This window comes from Mus caroli, chromosome 15 (genome assembly GCF_900094665.2).
Source record: "Mus caroli chromosome 15, CAROLI_EIJ_v1.1, whole genome shotgun sequence".
In the NCBI taxonomy this organism is placed as follows: Eukaryota; Metazoa; Chordata; class Mammalia; order Rodentia; family Muridae; genus Mus; species Mus caroli.
Window position 1 is genome coordinate 60,170,880 of NC_034584.1, and position 19,683 is coordinate 60,190,562.

General features: G+C 40.3%; 1 protein-coding gene across 1 annotated transcript in view; it reads right to left on the bottom strand.

The window, feature by feature from the left end:
- Window positions 1–2,786: 2,786 nt before the first annotated feature.
- Window positions 2,787–19,683, bottom strand: part of Lrrc6 (leucine rich repeat containing 6) — a 114,821-nt gene continuing 97,924 nt past the window's right edge. Inside the window, exons 11-12 of the mRNA XM_021183663.1 lie at window positions 18,119–18,204; window positions 2,787–3,497 (exon numbers count right to left, since the gene is read on the bottom strand). Coding sequence (XP_021039322.1) covers window positions 3,320–3,497; window positions 18,119–18,204 — 264 coding nt within the window. The 3' untranslated portion in view covers window positions 2,787–3,319. The remainder of the gene's footprint in view (window positions 3,498–18,118; window positions 18,205–19,683) is intronic.

Below are 19,683 nucleotides of genomic sequence, written 5' to 3' on the forward strand. Positions count from 1 at the left end.
AGCAAACCATCATACCCTTCATGAACTGAGTCTTCTCTTATCTGCACTTTTCAGCAGGTTTTTTGTAACAATGCTATGCATGTGCATCTACAACCAAAAACTAAGCCAGGATCTTCCCAGATTCTCTGACACACCATGGCTAAACGTACCTAGGCATTTCAGTTGTGATTATTCTTTATTTTTAGGTCTCCATAGCATCTATATCTATAAGAGTTGGTACCCTCTCAAGATACCACCTGTGTACAACACTGTAAGATATGGGTAATGGCAATGTGGGATTCTCCGATTTGGACCTGATGTAAAGAATGAATCACTTCTCTCCTGCTGATCTTTACCTAACTTGTCACATCCTAGTGTCATCTGAGAGGAAAGCCATGAGTAAGAAATTGCCTAGATCAGATTGGACTATGGGCGTGTCTTTGTGAATTGATGTAAAAGGACCAAGTTCCCTGGGGTAGAATTATCCCTGGAAGGTGGCCCTGACTGCATAAGAAAGCTAACTAAACAGTGAGTGTATATCTAAAGAAGTAGCATTTTTTTTTCATGATTCCTGCCTCTAGCTTCCTGTCTCAAGTTCTTACCTTGACTTTCCTATATGATAAATTCTAACCTGGAAGTATAATATCAACAAACACTTTCTTCCCCAAGTTGCTTTTGATCATGGTGTTGTTACAGCAATAAAAACTAAAATAGAACAGAAACTGGTACCAGGGTAGGGTAGCGCTACAGTGGACCTTGCCATATAATTTTTTTTTTTTTTTTTTTTTTTTTTGGCCAGAGGGTTCTGAAAATGTTTAGAACTTTGTGGTAGAAAAACCATTGAGTTCTCAGAGCTTAATGAACTATTGTTGTAGGCATTTACAAGAGAAGAATTCTGAGAGGATACAGACAATGGAGGCCTGGCTTCTGAGAATACAGTGGGAAGCAGAAGCACTACTAGGACCATTTGTGTGATATTTTAAGTTTAAAAAAAAATTCTGATTCATGGTCACATAATATAGAAGAATCAGCTGTGATTGCTAAGCGATCAGCACCCTTGAGTGAACTTTTCTCTGGTTCACTTCAACTTTAAATGCACAGAAGCTGTGGTCCAAGGTGGCCAAAACTACAACTCATGCTGGCAACTCGATCTGGCAATATAGGAGAGTCTCCCATATAGTATTGGTTGAAAAAGCATGAAAGTTTCAGGACATAAAGGATCATGGAAAGAAGATGAGACTTTGCACTATGCAGAAGGATTAGAGTCTATGTGGAGAGACCAGGAGATGCCTGTGGCAAAGGTGTAGCCTTAGTTGCAAGGGAGGGTCACAAGACATTGGATGACTGCTAATACCAGAGTCAGGTGTGAAGTGATGGAGCCAGTTTAAAGCTGCAGTGCAAGTGGTGTGTGCTGCGGATAAGAGGTGGAGAAGGGACCTGCCCAGACACTATGTAGCACAGAAGGTCAGAAGTGAGTCCCAGATGTCAGATATTGAGCTAAAGAGTTTGGATTTTTCACTGTTGGAGTTTGACTTAACTTTGATCCTACTTATTAGGCCTCATTTCTTTTATTTTGTAAATGAAAAAAAAATGCAAGTTTCTATTTTGCAGGAATCCACAGGTGAGAGAATTTGGATTTTAAGACTAGGATTGAAGAAGTTGGACTGTGATTTATATTAGAATATTAACATGAGATATTACATGCAGAGAATGAACAGTTAGAGCCTAAAGTGGTATGTTTGTGTGTCAAGTTGACAATAAACAGAGCATTCTAATTAGCTTTGCTTGTCAACTGGACACAAGCCTAGAATCACTGAGAGGAAAGCTTGACTTAAGAAGTGCCTAGATCAGATTGGCCCTCAAAAATTTCTGTGAGGGACTTTCATGATTATTAATCAAGAAAATTTAAGAAGATTCAACCAACTGCATGTGTCACCACTTCTAGCCAGGTGGTCCTGGGCAAAAAAAAAAAAAAAGCTTGCTAAGCATAGACCCATAGACTAGAGGTGAAAAATAGCATTCCTCCATTGTTCTTGCTTCCCAGTTCCGGCCTTGAGTTCTTGCCCTGTGATGGACTGTGACCAAGAAGTGTAAGGCCAAATAAACCCCTTCCTTTTGCAAGTTTTTGTTATGATGAGTGTAACAGCCACTTGATTCAAGGACTGAATGAACTATTATGCTATATTGCTAGCACAGATAATTTGTTGTCTGGGGTTTGCTGACTTACTTTGTAGTTGTGACTTCTGATCCATCTGTGCTGAGAGCTGGGTTTGGAACTGTGAGATCTTACCTAATTTTCGCTGCATCGTTTGTGACTGTAAAACTGATTGTCACAATGACTAGATTAAGATATACCTGTGGCAGAGGCTACAGAGATGGTTCAGTTGTTATGAGCACTAGCTGATCTCTGTATTATGTCTGTTCCTGTCATAAAACAGCATGGCCAAGGCAACTTAGAGAAGAAAGGGTTTATGAGCCTTACAGTTCCAAAGGGATAATAGCACAGGGTGGCATAACAGCAGAAAGCTGGAGCAACAACCAAGACCTCAAATCTCAAAATGCAAGCAGAAAGCAGAGAAAGAGCAACTGAAGAGAGCATGTGGATTTTGAAATCTCAAAGCAGTCACAAAATGTCTCCAGTTTGGCCACACCTTATAAAGAAAGAAGAAAAGTAATGGGGTGAGCAAGCAAGGAGTTGTCAGTGTGGCATTGTGTAAGGTGAGTTGCATGGCTGGCCTTGAGAATAACCTATGAGGCAATTGTTACTATCAGCATAGTGTGGATGAAGTCACTCCACCCTGAGGAAATCAAGGACCAGCTGAAAGTCTTTATTCAGTGACTCAGCAGGAATCCAAATACAGGAAATCTAATGTCAAAGTTCTTATTCTTGCCATTACATCATGCCACTAGAGAAAGTAGAAACGTGAGAAGAAAAATGGAAAACACTATTTAAAATCATGTCAGGGCATTTTCGTTCAACCTGAGAGTACAGTTTAACTTCTGAGTTTGAACAATTTGCTAAAGACCTTTTCTATATAGCACAATCTATTGCATAAGTGAAGACTAAATGACTTATTCTTAATGTTGAATGTCGTAGTTCTATTAAATTACTTCACATTTTCAAACTCAAAGTTCAATTATAGATGAGTGATAAGTTATAGCATATTTAAGGTATGCAATTTAATTGTAAACTCAATAACATTACAATGCAAGGAAAACATTATAACATCAGGAAAAATGATAATGAACTATGTTTACCCCATGAATGACACATAGCCACTGTCAACACCAAGCAACATGAGTCTGTGGTTCACAGTCAATGACAACACAGCCTCCTGTTTCAAATTAGTGGAGGCACTTCTGGGTTATCCTCAAAGTCTGGATCTTCCTCACTGGGTTCATCTCGGGGTTGAGATTCCATTCTTTTGGGTTTGTGTCTTTTCTCTTGTACTATGGTGGACACATCAGGGCAGGAATGCTTGCTGGGGTCAACTTCCAATCTTTCTATCTGCTTTCTTCTACAACAGAAAAAGACAAGTAGGAAATAATGTTACATTGTTTAAAATTAAGCTTCAAAGAAAGTAAACTCATATATTCATTCAGTGAATGCTTAGCGCATGGTGTCTATATGGCACAGAGATTGTACAGAAACACCGTCCTTGGTTTCAATAATTACAATGAATTCTAGAAATAAGACTTTTACTCGTGGAAGAAAAACTAGCAAACAGGGCTGTGCTCCTATTATATAGGCAGCAGGAGATGCAGAATTTGAGAAGCTCTCTTACCTAGGAATTAACAAGCAGAGTCACAGGCCAGGATCAACTGAACTCTAGCCAAGTTTAAGTCCTGAGCTTTGTTATGGTGGAGATATTTAGACAAGTTCAGGTACACAGTTAAGCTCAGCCCACAGCTTCTGCTAGCACAAGTACTTGCTCCTACTGCCCATGCCCAATACTCCCCGAGGTGGTATGACTGCAGAGGACCAGTGAGAAACTCCACTATCAAAAACTCCCAGTGTTTCGATGAACTCTGTGCATGACACACATTCCTGTGCTCCTTTAACAGCAATTTTTATCCTTTGCATCTAGACTCCAGACCAGTGACCTACACATTTCTAACTCTCCCCCAGTGATTCCTCCTGTGTCCAGACAAACATTACAGGAAGCAGAAATTACTTTTCCCTAATATCTTTTAATATCAATGGACTCAATTCCCCAATAAAAACACATAGACTAACAGACTGGCTACATAAACAGGACCCAACTTTTTGCTGCTTACAGGAAACCCACCTCAGGGAAAAAGACAGACACTACCTCAGGGTAAAAGGTTGGAAAACAAATTTCCAAGCAAATGGTCAGAAGAAATAAGCTGGAGTAGCCACTCTAATATCGAATAAAATCTACATCCAACCCAAAGTTATCAAAAAAGACAAGGAGAGGCACTTCATACCCATCAAAGGTAAAATCTTCCAAGATGAACTCTGAATTCTGAATATCTATGCTCCAAATGCAAAGGCATTCATATTCACTAAAGAAACTATGGTAAAGCTCAAAGCACATATTGTACCTCACACAAAAATAATGAAAGATTTCAAGCTGGGCGTGGTGGCACACACCTTTAATCCCAGAACTCTGGAGGCAGAGGCATGCAGATTTCTGAGTTCAAGACCAGCCTGGTCTACAGAGTGAATTCCCGGACATCCAGGGCTATGCAGAGAAAGCCTGTCTCAAATAAACAAAACAAAACAAAACAAAAAAAATAGTGGGAAACTTCAACACCTTACCTGACAGATCCTGGAAACAGAAACTAAACTGAGACACATTGAAACTGACAGAAATTATGAAAGAAATGTACTTAACATATATCTGAAGAATATTTTATCCTAAAACAAAAGGATATGCCGTCTTCTCAGTAACTCATGGCACCTTCTCCAAAATTGGCCATATAATTGGTCACAAAACAGGCCTCAACAGATACAAAAATATTGAAATTATCCCATACATCTTATCTGATCACCACAGACTAAGGCTGATCTTCAATAACAGCATAAATAATAGAAAGCCCAAATTCATATGGAAGCTAAAGAACACTCTACTCAATGAAACCTTGGTCAAGGAAGAAATAAAGAAAGAAATTAAAGACTTTTTAGAGTTTAATGAAAATGAAGCCACAATATACCCAAACTTATGGGACACAGTGAAAGCAGTCCTAAGAAGAAAGGGTCCTAAGAGGAACAGCCTGATAGCACACCTAAAAGCTCTAGAACAAAAGGAAGCAAATTCACCCAAGAGTTGTAGTGGGCAGGAAATAATCAAACTCAGGGCTAAAATCAACCAAGTGGAAACCAAAAGAACTATTCAAAGAATCAACCAAAACAGGAGCTGGTTCTTTGAGAAAATCAACAAGATAGATAAATCTTTAGCCAGACTCACTAGAGGGCACAGGGACAGCATCCTAATTAACAAAATCAGAAATGAAAAGGAAGACATAACAACAGAACCTGAGGAAATCCAAAACATCATCAGATCCTACTACAAAAGGCTATACTCCACAAAACTGGAAAACATGGATAAAATGGATACCAGATACCAAAGTTAAATCAAGATCAGATTAATGACCTAAACAGTCCCATATCCCCTAAAGAAGTAGAAGCAGACATTAATAGTTTCCCAACAAAAAAAAGGCCCAGGACCAGAAGGGTTTAGTGCAGAGTTCTCTCAGACCTTCAAAAAAAGACCTAACTCCAATTCTTCTCAAACATTTCCACAAAATAGAAACAGAAGATACTCTACCCAATTCATTCTATGAAGCCACAATTACTCTGATACCTAAAGCACATAAAGACCCAACAAAGACAGAAAACTTCAGGCCAATTTTCCTTATGAATATCGATGCAAAAATACTCAATAAAATTCTCGCTAACTGAATCCAAGAACACATAAAAACAAATATCCATCATGGTCAAGTAGGCTTCATTCCAGGGATGCAGGAATGGTTTAATATATGGAAATCCATCAAGGAAATCCACTATATAAACAAACTCAAAGACAAAAACCACATGATCATCTCGTTAGATGCTGAGAAAATATTTGACCAAAAAAAAAAAAAATCGAACACCCATTTATGATAAAAGTCTTGGAAAGATCAGGAATTCAAGGCCCATACCTAAACATAATAAAACAATATACAGCAAACCAGTAGCCAACATCAAAGTAAATGGAGAGAAGCTGGAAGCAATCCCACTAAAATCAGGGACTAGACAAGGCTGCCAACTTTCTCCCTACCTATTCAATATAGTACTTGAAGTCCTAGCCAGATCAATTAGACAACAAAAGGAGGTCAAGGGGATACAAATTGGAAAGAAAAAAGTCAAAACATCACTTTTTGCAGATGATATGATACTATATATAAGTGACCCTAAAAATTCCACCAGAAAACTCCTAAATCTGATAAACAGCTTCAGTACAGTTGCTGGATATAAAATTAACTCAAACAAATCAGTGGCCTTTCTCTACACAAAGGATAAACAGGCTGAGAAAGAAATTAGGGAAACAACACCCTTCACAATAATCACAAATAATATAAAATACTTTGGTGTGACTCTACCTAAGGAAGTCAAAGATCTGTATGACAAGAATTGCAAGTCTCTAAAGAAAGAAATAAAAGAAGATCTCAGAAGATGGAAAGATCTCCCATGCTCATGGATTGGCAGGATCAATATAGTAAAAATGTCTATCTTGCCAAAAGCAATTTACAGAGTCAATGCAATCCCCATCAAAATTTCAACTCAACTCTTCACCAAGTTAGAAAGGGCAATTTCCAAATTCATCTGGAATAACAAAAAACCTAGGATAGCAAAAACCCTTCTCAGTGATAAAAGAACCACTGGTGGAATCACCATGCCTGACCTAAAGCTGTAATACAGAGTAATTGTGATAAAAACTGCATGGTAGTAGTACAGCAACATACAGGTAGACCAATGGAATAGAACTGAAGACCCAGAAATGAACCCACACACCTATGTTCACTTGATCTTTGACAAGAGAGCTAAAACCATCCAGTGGGGAAAAGACAGCATTTTCAACAAATGGTACTGTCACAACTGGTGGTTATCATGTAAAAGAATTCGAATTGATCCATTCCTATCTCCTTGTACTAAGGTCAAGTCTAAGTGGATCAAGGAACTCCACATAAAACCAGAGACACTGAAACTTATTGAGGAGAAAGTGGGGAAAAGCCCTGAAGATATGGGCACAGGGGAAATGTCCCTGAATAGAACAGCAATGGCTTGTGCTGTAAGATCCAGAATCAACAAATGGGACCTCATAAAATTTCAAAGCTTCTGTTAAGGCAAAAGATGCTGTCAATAAGACAAAAAGGCCACCAACCGATTGGGAAAGGATCTTTACCAATCCTAAATCAGATAGGGGACTAATATCTAATATATACAAAGAAATCAAGAAGCTGGACTTCAGAAAATCAAATAACCCCATTAAAAATGGGGCACAGAGCTAAACAAAGAATTCTCAACTGAGGAATACTGAATGGCTGAAAAGCACCTGAAAAAATGTTCAACATCCTTAATTATCATGTAAATGCAAATCAAAACAACCCTGAGATTCCACCTCACACCAGTCAGAATGGCTAAGATCAAACATTCATGTGACAGCAGATGCTGGCAAGGATATGGAGAAAGAGGAACACTCCTCCATTGTTGGTGGGATTGCAAGCTTGTACAATCACTCTGGAAATCAGTGTAGCAGTTCCTCAGAAAATTGGACATAGTACTACTGGAGGATCCAGCAATACCTCTCTTGGGCATATATCCAAAAGATTTTCCAACTGGTAATAAGAAAACATGCTCTTGTGAAGATTATATGCCCCAGTACAGGGGAATGCCAGGGCCAGGAATTTGGAGTGGGTGGGTTGGGGAGCAGGGTGGGGGTAGGGTATAGGGGACTTTGGGGATAGCATTTGACATGTAAATGAAGAAAATATCTAATGAAAAAAATTGTTTTTTTTAAAAAAAGCTTGCCCCTAGCTATCTTCAGACTTCCTTTTGGCTGATGCTGCTTTGTGGTTTTTTTTTTTTTTCTGTAATAAATATTAACAATGAGTACAATTGTTCTGAGTTCTATATTCTTAAAATCCATGAGCCTGGGTTCCTCATGGAGATGCTAGCCACTGCCTCCCAATGCAAGCCTTTGATACTCCCTTTAAGTCCTCAGATGACCGCCACTGCTGCCACCTTCTGAAGCAGCCGGACAGGAGATGTCAGTCAAAGCCTCAGAGATAAACAATCAAGGCTGGAGAAGAAGTCCAAGTGTATAACATTAGCAATGCATATACTGTCACTCAGAGAGAAGAAGGCCAGTCAGCAGCTTTTTATCCTCAGACTTTGCTTCTAAAGACTCCATCAAAAAGACCTTCAGATCAGAATTAGTCATCTCCCTTTATTTTTTTTTTTTTTTTTTAGTCATCCCTGGTTATACCCACAACCTATCTTTAAAGCTGAATTAGTGACAGCATACACCAAGTACTCTCCAGGCCAAATTATCTCATAGATGTGAAAGAGACAAAGCACTCAGACATTTCTACTGGAGAACCATGTGGAAAAGAGGGCAGAGTTCAAGGACATTACTCCAAAGGTGAGAATAGGTCATTTAGTTCAGTGTGATCATCACTACACTTCTTTCAGGCACTTTGTGCTATGGTTAGTACTCTTAAACTTAAAGATAAAACATGACTTGTGCCCACAATCTAAGGAAGAAGGCACAGATAATGAACACTCAACTGCTGTGCCCCAGGCTACTTGGCAAGATCTCTGGTGCTGGCACCTTTCATGCTGCTGCAGTACCAAGGAGTAAAGAGCAAATGGCTGGACAGTGGGAGTTATGGAGGAAAGGGCACTGATGCATTGTGAAATTACGCTTTGTAGTTAGAACACAAAGTAAAGTAATGTGTTCCACTGTGACATATATATATATATATATATATATATATATATATATATATATATATATATACATATATATATACATACATATATATATAATATATACATATATATATATATACATATATCATTATACTATGCTCTTATTTTACCCCTCCTTCATCTCCTTTCTGGTTGATTCTCCTGCACTCTCTAAATAGTCTTTCCTTCTGCTTAATGTTACATAACATTAGTTTATCTACTTTCATGTAACATACACAGTGCATGTAATATTTATCTTACCCTGGATAATTTCTCTTAACACTATGATCTCCATTTTCATGCATTTTCCTACAAGTGTCATAATTTCATAGCTCCAAACAGATAAATAAAATTCTATTTTATACACACACACACACACACAAAACCACACTTTTAAACACTCTTCTGCTGACTTCAAGGCAGGTTCCTCTCATCCTCTCATTGCTACAGTGAAAGGGATCTTGATCATTGCTCTCTTCTACAAAATCGCAAACTGGTCCACTATATTGATGACATGCTGATTATACCAAGTAATTGGAAGGCCACACTTGAACTTGTTGGTAGCACATATGCACATCAGAAGATAGTTAATCCAACCAAATTTTAAGGGCTTTCTACCTTAGTGTAATTTTTAGGAGTACATTGGTGTAGCACATACAGATATGTTCTTCTAAGGTGAAAGATAAGTTATTGCACCTGGCCACTCCCACCACCAAGAAAGAAGAGCAATGTGGGCCTGTTGGATTCTTGGGAAAACACATTCTTGGGTGTGTTACTCCAGCCCATATACCAAGTAGCTCAGAAATTGATGGCTTTGTATGGGGTCTGCAATAGGGGTAAGCTCATCAACAAGTCCAGGCTATGATGCAAGCTACTCTACCACTTGGGCCATATGATTGAGCACATCCAATGGTACTTAGTGTGTCAGTGTCAGATAAGGATACTGCTTGGAGCCTTTGGAAGGCCCTATAGGTGAATCACAAAGGAGACATTAAGGATTTCTGAGGAAAGCTTTACCATCATCTACAGACAATTATTCTCTTCACTGAGACAAATTATTCATGCTAAGGGAAACTGCTTCAGTGTGGCCCAGGAGGGCTGAAATGTTTATCATAAGCTGTCAAACTTACAACACCTTGTGTTTTTAAAACCTCTGTCTGGAATTTAGGAGACAGACAGCACATAATGGCCTGTTCTGAGCCACCTGTCCTGAAGCATGCATGAAGCCCCCCAGGACAAGCACCTCTCTGGCCTCTGAGAAGGCAAAAGAATATAAGGCAGATTGGCTATGTATTGCTTAACATCTTGCCTAAGTCCAGTGAGACTGCGCACACACACACACACACACAGAGAGAGAGAGAGAGAGAGGGAGAGGGAGAGGGAGAGGGAGAGAGGGAGAGAGGGAGAGAGAGAGAGAGAGAGAAGAGAGAGAGAAGAGAGAGAGATTTACTTTTTTTATTTTGAGACAGGTTTTCTCTGTGTAGCCCTGGCTGTCCTGGAACTCACTCTGTAGACCAGGCTGGCCTCTAACTCACTTCTTATAGAGGGGGGGAAAAAGTAACTCTAGAATTCACTGGGAGGTGGCCCTACAGATTTTATGAAGCTGCCCAGGATTAGAAAAGGTTACATATGTGTCAGCTCAGTTTGTACCATTGTTAAAGTACCCCAGAAAGCTGTTTTCTTGGACTTTATAACCCAGGGAACACAACCCAATCAGCCTAAGCATTGAATGACATAATGTTTGTAGAGAAACTGAAACAGGTCCTGATCTAGTACACTCAGCTTCCTCTTATCACAATGTATTTACTGCATCTTCAATGTTTTCTCAGTTATTCTTGACAATTGCATGCAAGAAAAGAGGAAAAATGGAATTGGTTGAGGACACCAGTGAATTGTCTGGCATGGAGCAGCTCACAATACAAAATAAGATCTTGGGGCAGGGAAGATGGCTCAGTCACTAGAGTGCTTGTCTCACAAGCATGAGGACTTGAGTTCTATAAGCCAAAATCCATGAAAACAAGCCTGGCATCATGCACTTGTAATCTCAGGGCTGTGGAGGCAGAGATGGGATGATCCCTGGGTCCTGCTGGCCAGTCAATCAACCTGTGATGGTTTGTATATTCTTGGACCAGTGAGTGGCACCATCTGGAGGTGTGGCCTTGTTGGAATAAGTGTGACCTGGTTGTAATAGGTGGGTGGGCTTAAGACCCTCACACTAGGTGGCTAAAAGTCAGTCTTCCACTAGCAGCCCTTGAATGAAGACATAGAACTCTGAACTCCTCCTATCCATGCCTGCCTGGATGATGCCATGATCTCACCTTGATGATAATGGACTGAACCTCTGAACCTATAAGCCAGCCCTAATTAAATGTTGTTTTTTATAAGACTTGCCTTGGTCATGGTGTCTGTTCACAGTATTAAAACCCTAACTAAAACACAACCCAAATCATCAAGTTCTAGGTTCTGTGAAAGACTCTATCTCAAAATAAAAATAAGTAAACAAACAAACAAATAAAATCAAATGGAGTAAAAATGATGAACATACCAGATACAAACCTCCATCTGCCAAATGCACATATAACTACACCACATACATGCATGCATACACACACACACACACACGGGCAATATACAAGCACTCAAGTAAAAAGAGTATTTTGCACTAAAACAAGAGGATCAGTAAAAGCAGAAATAAAACCAGAAACAAAACAAGAAGCAATCAGCTATTAGAATATGAAAGTCTGTATTATACAACCACTACTATATTTAAACTGCCTTGAACTTCGTAATAAGACACAAACTTCCCTTTGAGGTGAGCAGTAAGATAAAGATGCTTGACTTCACTTGCTGTATTAGTTACTTCACATAGCGATGACCCAATTTTTTAAAATAAGAAAAACTGACAGAAAAGCTCAGTTACTGGTGGTTAAGAGCACATGGCAGACGCACGCTGGTATCAGGAGGGCCAGAAAGCAGAGAGAATGAAATATAAACTAGAAGCTAGGCATAACCTCCAAAGGCCTCCCCTAGTGACCTGCTTCTTCCAGCTCAACCCACCACTCTCTAAAGTTGTACAGCCTCCCACTGAGGAGCAAGAATTGGAAATGTAAACCCGGGGACTTGAGAGATGGTGACTCTCCAGTTATAGCACTTGCTGCTTTTGCAGAGGACTTATGTTCAGTTTCCAGATATGATGTGATAGCTTACAACTGTCCTCAATTCCAGTTCTAGAGGGCTCGCCATCTGATTTCTGCTGACCACTTGTATACAAGCAATGCACTTATATTCTTCCAGGAAAAGCACTCATACACACAAAATAAAATAACTCTTTAAACAATATGAACCTGTAGGAGACATTACAAAATCTAACCATATCATTTCACACTTGGCCTCCCAAAAGCCCATGGTCATGTCAAAAAGCAATTTGCATTTAGTCAAACTTCAAGATTCTCCACAGTTGCCAGGCACAGTGATTTGTGCCTGTAACCTTAACAGGGTCTGTGTAGAGGAAAACATGTGTTCAAGGATTAGCAGTACAATCCTTAAGTAAGTCTTAAGGAGACACACACTAAAAGTAAAAAGGAGAACTGCAGATGTAGCTCAGTGATAGTCCAGATGTGAAAGGGGCCAGATTCAATCACAAAAGTTTTAACAGCTTCAGTAATACCCACAAACCTAAGTTCATGCTTACTCTCTACTGATACTCAAGGAGATATCTTAGTTGTGAGCCCCTGTAAGATATAAAACAGCATTAGATATTTTTACTATACAATAGCCCAGAGCAAAGGTTCCATCCCAAAAGAGAGGATGTGGGACCAAAGAAAGACTGATCTCGCCAGCAAGAACGACGCTGCAACAGGATCCTTCTGCACACGTTTATTGGGAGAGCTTGATTGCAGGGGTGAAGAGACCCCAAGCCCAGAACTGGTGCTGCTTATATAGGCCTAGGAGAGGCGTGTCTCACACCCGGATTGGTTGTGCTTGGGTTATTCTTATGACCTCATTTGCATGCCTACATCTGATTGGTTAACTTGTCTCTCATCTGATTGGTTAACTTGTCTCTCATCTGATTGGTTAACTTGTCTCTCATCTGATTGGTTAATTCTCAAAACCTCATCTTGGCAAAAAAAGCTTTACTGCCTATGTATGCGTGGTGGCCAGCAGTAGCCAACTGCCACTCTGCAACGGCACATGTGGCTTCCCACAGACTGAAACCCAACAGAAGAACAAGAGTTAAATCTTTAGTTTGTTTGTTTGATTTTTGATTTTTCAAGTCAGGGTTTCTCTGTATAGCCCTGGCTGTCCTGGAACTCACTCTGTTGATCAGGCTGGCCTCGAACTCAGAAATCCACCTGCCTCTGCCTCCCAAGTGCTGGGATTAAAGGCATTCAATGAGCTACCACTGCCTGGCCAAGAATTAAATCTTGATTGGCATGAATCATGTGAATCCCAAGGGACTGCACAGCTCTAAACACATGGCCTCCTTTGATGGTCCCCATGGTCATGGTAATTTAGATTTTACTATCTTAGCTTTATACTTAGATCATTTAAGGACTTCCTGTATGAAATGTGCTAACACACTGCATAGCCATCACAGACTTCTCTGTAAACTTGGTAGAAGCTTCCACAGCTCCCCAAATCTCTCCTTCTACATGTCAACAGATTCAGAACAACACAAACAATATCACATTTAGCCAAACTACAGCCTCATCTGTAACTATATTCCTTTGGTCTATGTGGAGACAGAGAATCATGGGATGGAGTGGGGAGCAGGCCTGGAACAAGAGTAAGTTGAGGCATGTTCAAACTCTGGAAATCTTGTCCTGAAATTGCCAGGCTTGTATGTCCTGGGGCACATAGCCCTGTTCCCCCACCTTTGCCCTACTGGAGGAAGTCACATTGCCTGGTAGCCTTTCCTCTTATAAGGTCATGTTCAAGATCACCGGAAATTCCTCCTTTTGCAAATAAGGTATCCCCAGCACCCTGGCCCCACTCAATAATATGCATACATTCCAATTGCCCCTACTCATCCTACAGACATTCAAAGAGCCTTTGTTCCCCCATTAAAATGAGCTGTCTCACTGGAGCTGCCTCCAGAGAGTCTGTTCTCAACATGCTCAATGCTGCCTGAGGTCTCCTAGCTCCTCGCCATCCCGCTTTGCTTACCCTGTCAGGATCCACTGGTTGTGATCACAAGCAGATCAAATTGCTATGCATTGGGAAGCAGAGCCTGAATAGCAGGAGCCTGGCTGTTTGTCAACTTGGCATCCTATTATCTTTGAATTCAGACTTACTGGAAGTTTCAGAATAAGACAAATTTAAAAAAAAAATCTTTATCCAAATGTAACATGAATAATGGTCAGTAGACAAATTATTTGACTTGTGAATATGGTATTTAGAATTACCATGGAGGGATGTCTCTGGGCATGTCTGTAAGGGACTCTAATTAGGTAGGTTAAATGAGATAGGAAGGCCCACCCTTTAGCTGGTGCCACTGACTCATGACCTGAAAACAAGCATTCCTTTCCCTCTGCTTCCTGACTTTGGATGCAATTGGACCGGTGGCTTCTTCAAGCTCCTGCTACGGCCACGTCCCTGCCATGATGGCCTGTGCCCTGGAACTTTGAATAAAATTAAATCCATTGTTCCTTAAGTTGCTTTTGTCAGACATTTTGTCACATCAATTAGAAAAGTTAATGTATATATAATTAGTCCTCTAGCCCAATTTCCAGTACAATTCTTGTTCCACCTAAAGCCTTATAAACGTATTCTTCATTGTGCTCATTTCTAGTGCATTCTGGTATTTCTAATCCCAAACATAATCCATAATCCAGGGCTTTTCAAGCCTATGTTTCCAAACTCCTCCAAATTTCACCCATAGACTTGATTCAAAAGCCATGGATCCACATAGCCAGGTTTTGTTATAACAAACCCCTTCCTGGTACAAATTTCTGTAGTAATGCTATGAACTAAATACCTGATAGAAACAACTTAAAGTGACAAAGGTTTATATTTGTTCACAGTTTCACCCTACCATGATTAAGAATACATGATGATGAAGGCTAGGTCATGGTCACAGGATATGTGACAGAGGATGCTCATATCAGGACAGAAGAGAAATCAGAGGATGACAGAGTTGGTGACAGACATTACCCCTCGAGACATACCTCTGCCAATTAGGTCATATCTCCTGAAAGTTCCACAGCCTCTAACTCCAAAGTACCATCAGCTACAGATCACATTGGATCTGAAGAGACATTTTAGCTAGAGATCATTAACTTTCCTTATTTAATATTGTAGTGTAATACATACAAAGACAGGATACTGAGAGAATAAGCATGTGCCATAGTTTCAACCCTTAAGTTTCTTGTGCTGGGGCCTGCTGACAATTTCTGAGGTCATCCCACATTCAGACTTTAAAAAGGAATGCAGGGATGCTGGACTCCTCTTTGGACTTAATCCTTCTGAGGTCAAATAAGTAGAGTCTGAACTTGTCTAGCCACTTGATTGGTGATGCGATTTTTCCTTACACATGTGCCTCAGATACAAAGTTGCACAACTGAGATGCCTTTACAAGGCTTTGAACTTCCAAAACTGTGAGCTACATAAGGCTCATCTGTTTATAGTTAGCCTGCTTCTGGTTTTTTCAATGTAGCAATGACAAATGGACTGATATGATTTGCATGTGAAATCAAAAAAGTTGATTTTAAAATTAATGTAGGTATACAAAGAGACAAGAACAGCCAAACTGTTCTTCAAGAAGAAAAGAAGACTTTGGCTAAGAATTATAAAAACTCATTTTACAGCGATGCAAGTTAAGGAAATGGAACAGGTACAGTCCGGAAATAGAATCTAGACCTGCATATTCAGATACATGTGACACAGGGGCCTTGATGGCCAACTTTTTGAGACATTGAGACTGGAAAACATACTTTAAACAAAACTCAATTGCTGATAGAGCATGCCTATATACAAAAGGCAAGATTATAAAGCCCTAGAACACGAGGGTAGAATAAGAGTCCTAGAATAAGGCAAAGAAAGCATCAACCATACAACCATTGTAAATGTCTTATGTTTACTAGTAGATAGAGCAGGAAGGCAATAGTAATGGATCTGGATTGACTGACCTTGTATTTGTTTTATGATCTTGGATGAATTCAACTTTGCATCTCAGTGAGAGAAGCTTTTTTGTGCAGTGCTATTTTGATAGTGAAAACTTGTTTTGTTGAGGGTCTCAGCACCTGCACTCATAAATACCTCCACCTTCGAGGAACCTGTGCAATTTCCTCTGCATCACAGTGTGAAGAGCAACACATGTTCACCAGGTGTTTCCGTCTAGCCATGATGGATAAATCCAACCCCTTCTCTCCCTGACCTGCTCTGTCTATACAGCTTGAGTAGCAGACTGCTCCAGTTAGGAGAAAGTAGAGGTCTCCTCCAGCTCTCCCAGACTATTGCTGCATTGGTGTCCCTCTTCTCTAAAGGTCAACAACCTGGTCAATCTCAATCCCCATGTGCACCTGCAATTGACAGCTGTTTAGTTAATAGAGGCATTAGAAGAACTCCTCAGCTGGGACTCTGCAAAAGCTATAAAGGAATACACACTGGTGTCCACAGGCAGGGGTTGAATCCTGGGGAAGGCAGAATGGAGGCCTCTGAGGACTCAGTTCTCCTCAGCCTACACCTGCAGTCTTTATTTCAACTTACACTTCAGCATCCCAGCTGGGGTTGGTGAACACCACTTGTTCGTAGAGATTCTGTCCACTGTTGTTAGGGGAGTCCAGTCAGAAACAATGTACACAAAGAAGAGTTGAGGCTTACACTGACGTTTGTCAGTGAGGAAGGCTCCAGAAACAATCTACACTTAAGCCCTGGATGTGGGCTTGTGAAATGAGCTTACTCCACAATGAAAATGGGAAACACTTTGTAGAAGTACTTTGCTAAGACATCTCCAACTGCCAACAAATCATGGTAATGATAGTTTTTCTGGGTCTGATAAACACCTCCAAACCAAAGTGATTTGTCTTCCTATCCCACGGTTGCTTCCCAATTAGTTCAGACTGTTTACATGGCTTGAGGATGTTAGGGTTGATTATAACTAATATTCACATAAGACATGGTACCCTAGAATCTGTTATCTGTAGTAAAAAACCACCACGTTGGGAATTATGAATGGTTTTCCAAGGTTAAAAACACAATCAGTTTTCAGTAGAATCTCAATTCCATATCTGTTGTTCAAGCAAATCCAATATTTAAAAATCACTACAAAACCTCCACAGTTGTCTTTGACTATACAAATAGCTGAGGTTTTATGATGCAAAGCACAGACACAACTCTTGTGGAGGTATTTTTTTATGATGTAATTCAGCATATACATTTGGAGCACAGAGATAAGTTTGCCTCGGTCCAAAATAGATTTTACCATCTGGATGTTAAGAGTCTGGAATTCATGAGAAGTAGGATAGCTCAAGGAACTGAGGTCTAACTCCAGAGCCTGGGAACCAGGAAAGCTTTGGATAAAGTACCTTTCATGCTGGAGTCTTTAGAGGAGATTGGCTTTTCCCTGAAGCTTTCCAGGAGGCAGGGACAGGACATTGGAAGAGAAGTTTCTAATACTGTAGAATACTGAAAATGGGTGAGTTTTCCTTTGAGAGAAGGCAGGTTCTGCTGGAAAATGAATTTAGATAGAGGCCTAAAGATGACCTCAGTGTCTTAGGACACTACAAAGAGGGCAGTAATAGAGGGTTTTATCTAGAGAACCCAGAAGCTTGGGTGACAAGGGAGTCATGCATGGATGTAACAAGAACCATGTTATGAACTGTTTCAACAGGCTACATTCAAATCCCCCTTGGAAGTGGGGCTTGAATAGATTAAAGTGGGTACAAAGCAAATGTTCAGCAAATGTCAGCAGTCATGGTTGATAGTGTTGGCCTTACTAATGTTTACATAAGCAGTTGGCACCTGCATGGACACAGATTGAAGTTTTGAGATCAACAGCCTTGAAAGCCAGAGTCTAGGGAGTTGAAACAAACAGGAACATGAATGGTCTGAAGCATTTTCAAGCATTAAATGCTTACACCACCCTGAAAACTGCATCCTGGACAGCACATAATAATGAAAATAGCAATGTGATATAGATAAAGAGAGGCGCAAACATCATACCTGGGGTTTGTTTGTTCCCTGCTACTAGTCGAGGTGGTTTTCACAGACGTGGGTGTTCGTTGACCTCCTGTGATCATTTCTCCTACCTAAAACAAAAACATGACATGTGTAGAGTGCTATGTTCTTCCATGATATGCCCTTAATTAAAAAAAAAAAAAAAAAAAAAAAAAAAAAAAAAAAAACAAGCAGCAGAGATCTATGTGTCTATGTGTAATTTTTAAGCTATAAAGCATCTAACTTTTTCTCTCTACGTATTCCATGAAAGAGTCTTAATTTAAGCCTCTTAAACACAACAGTCTTGCAAGACCTCAAGCTAACAAAAGATTGCCAAAGCCAAGCACACAGATTTGGTGAATTAATTTATTCCCAAATGTATTTTATCTGAGAGCCAACAACATGCCAACTGATGAAGGGAAGTGTTGAGGCCGGGATGCTGATTTGAGCAGACCCTGCCTGAGTGTTGCTCCCTAGGAACATGCTGTGCAGAAAGCACCCTAATTCCAGTTAGACCTCTTCCTTCTGCTTTGGAATTAGGAGGGAAACAAACTGCGCTCTCAAAGGCCCCTTCTGGGTCTGAAAATTCTGTAATTCTATTACTTCTTTTGTACTAGGTAAGTTCAGTGTTAAGCATGTTCAGATCTCAACAGACAAATCTATCCAACAAAGGCTGTTTGAAGGCAAAGAGAGGTCATCTAATTTGTGTCCTCTATAAGTGTCTAAGCCCTCTAGTGGAAGAGGAAGAGGACCCACTGCTCCGTATAGGATCCCAGCTGTGCAACAAGCCTAAACTTACTCTTACTATCCTTGTTGCATGCTTTACTTAGGACTCACTTCAGCCCTGAGCAGCATTCCTGAGACAGTTTATTTGCAGGCAGATTGGTGCCTTTAAAACCCCCTCTTTGTATTACTTCGGTCAGGTAAACAATTTAGGGTCATTTGTCCTTTTCATTCAAATGTCAGGGAGGAATATCACCTATCATGCAACTTCATCATCTCCTTCTTCACAGAAAGAACACTCATTCTGGGACACACCTGCCCGGGAGGAACAGGAGGAAGTCATCATTTTGAAAGCTGACATCTACCTGCCTAGACCTAGTGTGTCACACAGCTGTGACACCCCTGGTCCTAGAATTCTTAGACTTGGGACTCAGAGGTCTTGTCACCACCTGGGTCATCTGCTGGCTCACTTAAGCACACTGGACTCACATTTGCATTTGGGAAGGGAGTTGGTGGCCTGGTTTAGCCATAATCCTAAATTTGTCTACCTGGCTGCATAACAAAATTCATACATAGGAAAATAATTTTCTGCCATTTGACTAAGGATTTGGTTTGCCCTCTCCACTAAGCTCACGGAAGAGTTCTGGGTCAGGCCTTGGTTAAGCCTGCATCATTGCTCAGCTTCTCTCACCTCCCATATCTCCCATTACTGGTACCTTCTCTCCCATCTCAGGAGTTGATCATTAGATGCGTCTTGATATTTTGCATAGTCATCTACATCTTAGAACCTGCCTTTTGGAGTACAGTGGCACCTTAGCACCTTTTATCTTTAAAATACTTTAATCCTT